This window comes from Alligator sinensis, unplaced genomic scaffold (genome assembly GCF_000455745.1).
Source record: "Alligator sinensis unplaced genomic scaffold, ASM45574v1 scaffold114_1, whole genome shotgun sequence".
In the NCBI taxonomy this organism is placed as follows: Eukaryota; Metazoa; Chordata; order Crocodylia; family Alligatoridae; genus Alligator; species Alligator sinensis.
Window position 1 is genome coordinate 1,022,345 of NW_005842525.1, and position 10,029 is coordinate 1,032,373.

Genomic DNA, 10,029 nt, shown 5'->3' on the forward strand with positions numbered 1-10,029 from the left:
TTTCTTATCAGTTGATTGGTTTATAGATAACCAGGCTGATGTACAGCAACCAGCTTTCTACAGGAGAAATTTTGTGTGCAGAAATGAAAATGACTCAGGGATTCTAAAATCATCACTCTCTTTGCCCTTCTTTGAGATATAAGAGCTCCCAAGTCAAGGATTTGTTATTATTTGTATTATGGCAGCATTTAAATCCACAACTGAGCTCAAATTACTAATGCCTTGACGCACTGTTATAGTAGGGCAGTAACAAAAAGTGACTGTGCCTCTGCTGCCACAGTACAGTGACGGTAGTGCCTCTGCCTTTGTTTGCTTTTTGGTCTTTCAGCTGATCTACTCTTCCACTATATCATGTAAGTCCTTCAAAGTTCCTGTCCTTCAAATGTATTCAAAATTGACACAAAAACCAACTCTTTAGTCCTCAGTAGACTCTTCCCCTTCCAAACTCTACTGAGTATTGACAAAGCAAATGTTTCTATCTCACCTGGGCTCAGGGAAACCTTAGTCAGTTATTGGCATGCAAACAAGGTGCTCTTTTGCCAGACTTACTTTGATAGGAAGTAGTCTTTGTGACTCCCAGCTAGCTTACTGTCTTGCATAAAGAGCAACTTTATTAGAAAATGTTAAAAATTACAGTTATTTACATGGCTTTAAAGAGTTGGAAGACAATATAGAACTCTATGCTTAGTGGCTACATAGGTATATAGTTGATGTGTGATGATGCAATCTAGGACGTACAGGGCACGTCTACACATCGCTATGGCAATGTTACTGTGCTGTGATGATAGGAAGTACTAAATCATGGCGCAGTAACAGCCCATACTGTGCCATATGTGTGGTGCAGTTATTTTTAGCAGCCACTTTGCTGTAGCAGCGTGCTATAAGTAGCTGCTGATAACGTGTAGACACCTGTGGATGATATGTTGCCATAGCGTGTTATGGCAACATAGCATCACGTGTAGACACGTCCACAGTTGGTCATGTAGCCTATGCTAGCCCTGGGGTAGAGCAGGTAGGAAGTTTTAGCATGACACTATAGAAAGAAGTGAAATAAGACCATGTGCATGGTAAACCACATAGGTACAGCTCTCCCCATGCATCTAAACATCAACAGAGCTAGGCCCACCCATTTAGCTTCTCCCTTAAAGCTTGACACCCGCCTTAAGTAGCACATGATTAACTCCCTCTTTCTCCCCTCTCCTCACAGCTTATTAACTCTTTTCCTGGCTTGCATAGGATTGGTGTAGTTCTCAGTTAAAAGATGAGACAAACTTACCGTTTAAGGGCAATTTTTAAATGTTCTAAAATAAATACATAGTAATCTTTTTTACTAAGCCTTTGTTCCTTGCTTTACTGCCATGTTGTTTCTGAAGGATTTAATTAGGAAAAAACAGGTCCTACAGACAGGTGAACTCTGGAAAACATGTCTAAGCAACTGGGAGGTTTGGAAAAGCTGGTGAATAGGGTCCCATGGTTAATATGGCAGTCCATGGGGATCTACTGGTGTCATAACACAGCATCAGCACAGAGAAACCCAGATCACTTACTACCCAGATTGGCTGAATTTACTCACAATAGGCTGATGTTCACACATCAAGAGGGAGTCAGTGACAACTAGAAATAGAACTCATGTCTCTCAAATCCTAGACTGCATTTGGATCCATAACAATTCTTAACTCTATTTAAAAGAGAACAAGCCTGGAGCTCTACTCAAGTGCAGCTGTGCTAGTGAATGCATCACTGTGCGGCTTTTCATGAATTCTGAAACTATTTAGCATTGCTGCTAATTAAGCCACCAGCAGCACCACGCAAATTATGTCTACACAGTTTCTTGTTATGGAGGTTGCACTCACAGAGTGAAATGATATATCTGAGCTGCTGCCTGATCTGGTAAGTTTGTGGTGTGGACATGAGCCAACAAGATGTGATATTAATAAAATGATTCACAGTAAGTTAAGGGACCTCTTCTGTTTACAGACTTTTCCTGAAACAAAAGTACTAAGCCTGTTCAGTAATGCTGCTCTTTTACAATACTGAAAGAGAAGCACAATCCTACTTCAGAAATATGGAACTGTCTTTAAATTAACATATTGCACGACCCAGCTTGAACGTTGACAAGTGAATAATAGATGCCCTTTTCAGCCAAGAGTTGCTGATGAGTTCCTTGTTCTTTAATCCTTCCATTCTGGAGCACTGCTATCTTGTCAGCATTCTGGATGGTGGACAGGCGGTGAGCTATTACAATGCAGGTGCGACCTTGTCTGGCTTTATCCAATGCTTCTTGGACAACCTGTTTAATTGCCAGAACAAAAGATACTTGTAAGTTAAAAATGTAATTCAGATATATCCTTAACAGCTGTCAGTAATATAATATTTTAAATCCTTTAACTAAAATGCAAAACAGCAAGGAGAAAAATGACTTAGGGGGTTGGTAATGGGTTGAATCTCTAGTTTTTTGTTTTAAATTTAGCCTGTATTGACGAGTGACCCTGTTGACTCTGATGATAACGTGGCTTGTCTAACAGAACTAGGTTGGTAGTCTTTTGGGGTGCACTGATAAAGATTTTTTGGGCCGATACTGATGGCCGATTATTAGTGAGCCATATTGGCCGATACCAGTCTGATTGCTGATATGCAGCCTGGCAGCTTGGAGAGCAGTGTCCAGCTGGTAAGTCTTTTGGGAGGGAAGAGGTTGGGGGAGGATAGAGGGGTTGGGGAGGCAGATCGGGGCCCCTACAGTGAGAGAGGGGGGCACGGCTCCTGTCACTGTGCACACCCCCAGGGGGGCATTGGGGGCACGTGCCCCCATATCTTTGTGCGGGGCAAGGGCAGGCTGCTGCTGCATGTGGGGGTGGGGACTGCGCCAGGTTCTTCCCAGTGTGGGGACTGCCAGGACTGCGCTCAGACTGGGTGGCAGCAGTGCTAGGAGGAGGGGGATACGGGGTGGTAGCCCCCCCCTTCCAGTGCTGCTACTACCACCCACCCCGAGTGCAGCCTTGACCCAGCCCCCCTGCTGGGAAGAGCCTGGCACTAGCCCCAGCTGCAACCCAGCTTCACCCAGCACACAGGTCTCAGCAGTAAGTGCCCCCATGGCTCCCCGCCGGGTGCATGCAGTGGTGGGAGCCACCTCCTGCCCACCCCCTGGACGAGCTGCTTGTGGCTCTGTTCCATGCCCAGCCCCACTCCTTCACCACAGGGGCCTTGATCTGCCCCCCCACCCCTTCCCCTCTCCCCATCCCCTTACTGTCAACACGCGTACCAGCTGGTTGTGATGTGGCTGATAATGCTGCTACGCAAGCATGCAGCATTATCAGCCACATCAGCCAGAAAAAACTGATTGCTGATAATGTTGATTTTCCTTTTATCAGTGCCAATACAAAATGGACTGATGTATCGGTGCACCTCTAGTAGTCTTTGGCTAGTTAGTGAATAGATCTGTTCCTGTATGTATCAATGCAACTAGCATCCTTTGTAGAAATCTCAGCAGACAAAATGAGAAGCTCTAGGGTTACACACTGCCCTACCCTCATTCCTTTTGCCCTGTGTTAAGAAGAGGTAGGAAAATCAGTTTTTTATAATGACTACATTTGCTTTAAAACATGGAAACCTGCTGTCAGCTGTGGATCAGGTTTCAGTATTAGCAGTCCCAAACATTCCGAAAGCACAAGTCAAACTCCAAAATGTTATTAAATCATAGATCATTACAAATAATGTTTTGGGTCTTTATCTGTCCTCTGGTTTCTGAGCATTTATAATTGAACTGGATCATGTTTAGAAAACACTTCTTTACAGCCATCCAGGTAATTTTTTTTTTAATGGAAGCTGAGTTCGCATATCATTTCATGATTGCAGGAGATGGGCTTCAAGGAAAATACTGGAAAATTCACAGTGAAGTTATGAGAGAGCAACCTCAAGCCTTTCTGGATAAACAATATATGCAAAAACATTTTCAATGTGGGTTCCATATTTTGACAGCAGACAGCAGTGGTACAAGTGTCTACATCTCTGCCACAGACCTGGAACCCCTCTTATATTTTAATTATAGACCTGTCTTAAAAAGGTCTCAACACATGGGGGAAGTGCCTAAAATGAGCTAAAACTGTGATGCACAACGTTCTGGCCCCACAGGTTGGATGAGTTGTGTGGGATTGGTTTGCAAGTGCAATCCTGTCAGACTAACCCTGTGTACCCAGCTCTAGACATGTGCCAGCCTAGCCCCACACACCTGAATCTAGCCCTTGGGCTAAAACATAAATTAAGTGTCACATGGAAATTAAGGGTTTGTCTACATGGGTAATTAATTATGAAGGTATCAATCCTGATGTAAACCACCCTATTCCAGGTTAGTTTACACAGGTTTCAACTCAACACTTCTTTTAGGCTATTTTAGTTTTTAAAAAGAAGTTTTAAAACAAAATTCTTCCCTAGTTAAAACTCCCTAGTATGTATTCTGAGTACACAATGGAAAACTCTGTGTTATGCTTATCTTTACAGTGGGTGAAGGGTTTCTCATCTGTTACCCCTCCAAAGGAATTCCCAGCCGTTTTAAGTGAGTAAATCTGTGTAGCCAAATCTGTAATTTCATCATACGTCTTGTGGTAAACAGTGTTCTTAAAGTCCAGCTCCAAGCTAAAAACGTGAGGCAAACTCAAAACATTCATTTAAGAGAGAGAAAGAGAACGGTCTTAGCCTTTACTACTGCAGAGAGAAACTTTGAAACATGACCCAAAAGTCCTCAACAAGAAAGCAATTTAAAAGGATCCTGTACTTTATTTTTTTTTAATCTGGGGATTTTTAGGCTAGTTTCAGTATTTTGAAGATGATCTGCCTCAATTTTTTAACACTGGGGTTACAATATTTAAAAATGTTAATTTAAAATGTAAAACTTGCTCATTTAAAAATGTTTCATGTTTCCATATTTGTGTTTCTCTGTATTTGTTGTGCAACTGATGAGGGCCACTGCTCTGGTTAGAACCCTGGAGGACTTCAACCCAAGAGATGATGCAGTTCTGCTCCTGGCTACTGTGTAGATACATATTGGGAATCACCACGTACAGTGGCACTCTGGCTATTCCTTTGTGAGGGAATAAGGCCGGTTAAAAATAATGCCCAACCCTGGCTGGAGGAACATTATGTGCTGCTTTATGTGTTGCACCAGGTTCAGGGTTCATGTTCCAGAAAGCCTGTTCTGAATGGATGTGAGCACGAACGCCAAATGCCCCCAGAGGCTGGGATGGCAAGCTCTGGCAGGTGGTCCTGGTGCTGTCAGCGGCGGGAGTGTTGTAGTGGTAAGCAGGGAGCTCCTGCAGGCAGCTGCAGTGCTGTTGGCAGCGAGCGGTGGGGGGGTGGCGAGCACAGACCAGTGGTTGGTGACCCACCCGCAGATGCTGCTGGCAGCGTCAGCAGCGAGGGGTGGGGGAGTGGCAAGCAGCGACCGCTCGCAGGCATCATCGGCAGTGTTGGCAGTGCCTTTTCATAAGGGGTGCACTGCCACACTCAGGGGGTACAGGTGCACCCACATGTATCTACACATTGTCAATGGATGTGAGAGTCCTGAAAGGTAACAGTCCCAGGGAAAGGGGAATTGGGCCAAGGGATGTTATGAAGGGAGAAGATAGGGCAAGGTGGTACTTTTCATGGCACTTGATGAAATAATTTTTGCTTGCAAAAGCACATGCCTGTCTGAACCAGTTAGTCTCTAGTTCCTGCTCTGACTACTACAACTCTCTGCTCATGGGGAGGGGAGCCAGGGGGAAAGAGAGGAGGAAAGCAGAAATGGTCCTGTACTTCAGTTCTTCTGATATCAAACGTGTGATAGAAAATTGAAGACAGTTTGAAAGGGAAATGATTGGATTTAGGTATTCCAGACAGCTGTGTAAATAAGGGAAGTCTAGATATCACATATCTTAGAATCACAGAAGTATAGAGAAGCAGGGCTGAAAGGGATCTCTAGAGGTCATCCAGTCCAACCCCTGCCTGAGGCAGGACTATTCCTATCCAAACTTTACATAGGACTACTATCAGTCCTGACACAATATAGACCCAACACCCTAACCTGCCACAGGTAAACCAGGGGAACCATAGCAGCCAATGTCCTGCTTCTATGCGATGTTATTAATATATGGTCAAGGGATCCTGGGTAGAGGGCCATGCCCCTTGCTACAGAGGAAGGCAAACCCCCCATAGTCCATACCAATCTGACCATGGGGTAAAATTCCTTCCTGACTCCAAATATGGTGATTGGTCTGACTGAGTAGACAAGCAAGACCCTCTAGCGAGGAACCTCAAGTTTTGGTCCTAGCAGAAGAATTGGCACACCCTGTCCAAGTCCCTAGCCTGGGCTGTAGCCAACACCCAATGCCTCTGGGAGGGCTTAAAAACACCTGGACACATGCAACAGAAAGGAGGAGGAATGGGCAGGGGCAGAAACCAGCACAGCCCAGAAGCATGGGAAAAAACCCATTGTAGAATATACCCATTATAGGCATAGCTAAGTCATCCTTGACCAGTAGCTGTCCAGCCTCTTCTTGAACACCCAATGACAGAGTCCACAACTGCCCTAGGCAGTCTATTACACTTCCTCATTATTCTAACAGTGAAGAAGTTTTTCCAGATATCCAACCTAACTTACTTTGCTACAACTTCAAGCTATTCCTTCTCTCTGCAGCAAGAGAGGAAAGGTGCTTTCCCTCTTCTTTATGGCAGCCCTTCAAGTATTTGAGGACTGCTATCATTTCTTCTCTTTAGCACCTTCTCCACCAGCTGAACATACCTAGCTCCTTCAGCCTCTCCTCACATGACTTGCCTTCCAAGCCTTTGATCATCTTGTTTGCCCACCTCTGTACCCTCTATAATTTCTCCAAGTCCTTTTTAAAAAGTGGAGCTTGAAATTACTCCATATGAGGCCTAACTGGTGTTGAGTAGAGGCAATACCACTTCCTGTGACTTGCACCTAATACTTCTCTTGTTGCAGCCTAAAACCACATTTGCAGTTCCAAAACCACATATTGTAGTCACATAAAATATTCTGTTTCCAGAGCTGTAACTAGGCAAATCACAACAGTTGTTTGAACAGTCATGACTCTGCCCGCTAGCAGGAACCCAAACAAATACCTTTTCACTTTCTGTATCAAGTGCTGATGTCGCTTCATCCAGCAGTAGAACTTGAGGATGACGTACAAGAGCTCGAGCAATAGCTATCCTCTGCTTCTGACCACCAGAGAGCTGAGTTCCTTTGTCTCCCACATGGGTATTATATTTCTAAATATAATAAACAGAATTTTAGAAAGTGCATCCAACTAGTGATTTGCCTTGGATGTAGACATTAGCATACTGACTTCAATAGAACTTGCACTTTTGATTGAGGGTCTATTCCATGTCAGCAGCCATCTGAAGCCAGATGACCAGAAATACTGGAGGTCACAAATATCCATCCATGGGGCCTCTTCACTGTAGGATATTACCACCTTAAAATCTTAAATGTTTTTCTTTTCAGGGTATTCCTGAGAGGTTGAGAAGGAATAGTAACCTCATTGTACGGTAAGGAAACTGAGGTACACAGAAGCTTGACCAGTGTAAACAGGAAGTCTGTATCACAGCAAGGAAATCAACCAAGGTCTTCAGTTCCCAGGCAGTAACAACAGCAGTAACATTCTCTTCCCTCAAGCTGTGGTATTTTTTTGCATGATGGTAACATGCAGAGGCCCCAGTCATAATCTAGACCCAATGTGCTAGACACAATGGGCACTGATACACGTGCCTGACACCTGTTCTGATGCATGCTAATTAGCATGTGTTGGAGTGTGCTAATTAGCATGCTCCGGCAGCTTTCGTGTCATGTATTCAGTGTTCCTGCACTTCGAATTGGTGGTGGGGGCACTTTAACTAAAGCTTGTTGAACCAGCTTTAAAACTGCCCCCGCTGCCATTTTGAAGCACAAGACACTGAATACACAAGACACTGGGTGTTTTAATTAGAGTGGCTACCAACAGTCAATCTAAAGTTCCTCCCTCCTGCCCCCGCCCCACACACACTATCCTGGAGCATGTGTAAAGATGCTCTATAGCACTGTGTTGTCAAAAGTGCTTATCAGTAATTAAAGACAAGACAGAACAAAAGATGCTAATAGGAGTAAATGGAGAGGTGCGTAGGTGGACAAGGATTATGGTAATAAAATCACATTTCTCTGGAGGCCTATTGCATGTTTGACATTATAGTTCTGATTCAGCTTTGGTTTGCTAAATAGGACATTTTAAGAATATTAATGAGACTTTAACTCCTTGAGCTCTCTTAACATTTTCCTTTTCCTTACCTGGAAAAAGTAACTTGGGGCTCCCTGGCTATTTCTTTTGTGTATGGCAATTTTCTCCCTTCTATACAGAGTATCCAGAACTGCTTCACTATCTAGTAATGTTAAATAGATTGTTAGTTTTTAATGGTGTTTCTTCCTAACAAGTACTTGGGTGACTGTTCCAGGAAGGGCTGAGCAAACACCCTGTCTCAGTAGTCCAAGGCTCTGCAAGTCCTGCTAAGGAGTCCATGTGATGTCTCTGGAGAAGTGTAGCTACAACTATTAGAGGGGCTCATTCTCATTCACTATGCTCATATGTCTGGTAGAGAATAAAATGCAAACATTAAATAATTTAAACTGATGCACAATCAATGTACGATGCACAGTAGAGCTCACTGTGAGGGGTACTCCAATTTAAAATATATGAAAAAATTTAACTTGAACTGTAATGAGACATTTCCATGTGCTACATTCCATTTACTAATTCTAGGAAACTGCAGATATCCTGGGGATATTAATTCTTCACAGTAGCATTTAAAGGTGACCTACAAAATCTGTGATTATACAGGCAACCCAGGTTGACTGTTCTTTTACCTTAGAAATATCAGAAATGTTAAATTTTGTCTCAACATGTTTAGCTGGAGGACACCTGTCTTCAGCCTGATTTGGCTTGGAAGGTATCTCAGCCCTAAATGAGATCTTTATCAAATGTGTTTTCTACTAAATGTTTGAGATGACTCTACTACAAAGCCCCATCATGTAAAGCCTCTCTACTACAAAAAGAACACATTTTCAATTATCTTAATTAAAAAGCAATTACATCTCTTAGAAACACATAATGAGAAGGGACATGATCAAGAGATCATCTACTGAACAAAGTACCAAAACTTTCACTTATTGCCCAAAGGCCCACGGGGATTTGAGCTCATGACCTTTTAAGAGGAAGCCATGGCTACAGGTTTGTGCCACCAGGAAGCTATCAAAATCTGAATTTCAGTCTTTTCTGCTGGCCTAAACCTTTAGTTGTCCACTTGTTCAGAGTCTTTCAGAAAAAAAGTGAGACAAAACTTGAATTTCTAATGGAGTAAACCAACACGGAGAAAACACACACTTCTGCTTTCTTTCTAATCTCAGAAAAGCATGAAAAAGCACAACACCTTATTTTTCCTTGTTGAAAACATTTAATTTGGGGTAGGAAAGACAGGTTTAACTTACATTTGGTAGAGAGTCAATGAAGGAATGGATGTTTGCTGCTTTTGCTGCACTGACAATCTCTTCATGTGACACCTCTCTGCTGTTATCTCCATATGCAATGTTCTCAGCAATCGTGCAGTCAAACAGAATTGGTTCTTGTGAGACAATACCAATCTGAGCTCGAAGCCATTGGATATTTAATGCTTTTGCATTTTGGCCGTCCAGCAACTAAAAAAGCAAGAGACCTTTCATTTCAGAAGCATATAAATTAAACTGAGATTACCTTGCATCACACTTCTTTGTGATAGACTCTGCACATTCACTTTCATGGTCATGTCAATCCTTACAGGTGGGGCACTGAAACCTTCTCTTAATAATGCTCATTTGAGTGTTCATGTTTCCCTCCCTCTTACTTTTCCCCACATCTCAGAATGGTCTGAGGGCTGGACTATAAAAAAGGATGTGATGCTCTCTGATACCTCGGGTCCTGTCTCTTGGAAGTCAAGATTTCATTAGGATGCTGTTTAAGTAAGGAAGGTGGGGAA

At 43.1% G+C, this 10,029-nt stretch overlaps 1 protein-coding gene across 1 annotated transcript in view; it reads right to left on the reverse strand.

Moving 5' to 3' along the window:
* Positions 1-2,077: 2,077 nt before the first annotated feature.
* Positions 2,078-10,029, reverse strand: part of LOC102387370 (phosphatidylcholine translocator ABCB4-like) — a 102,772-nt gene continuing 94,820 nt past the window's right edge. The window contains 3 exon segments of the mRNA XM_025213365.1: positions 2,078-2,290; positions 7,114-7,260; positions 9,506-9,712. Of these exon segments, the coding sequence (XP_025069150.1) occupies positions 2,078-2,290; positions 7,114-7,260; positions 9,506-9,712 (567 nt within the window).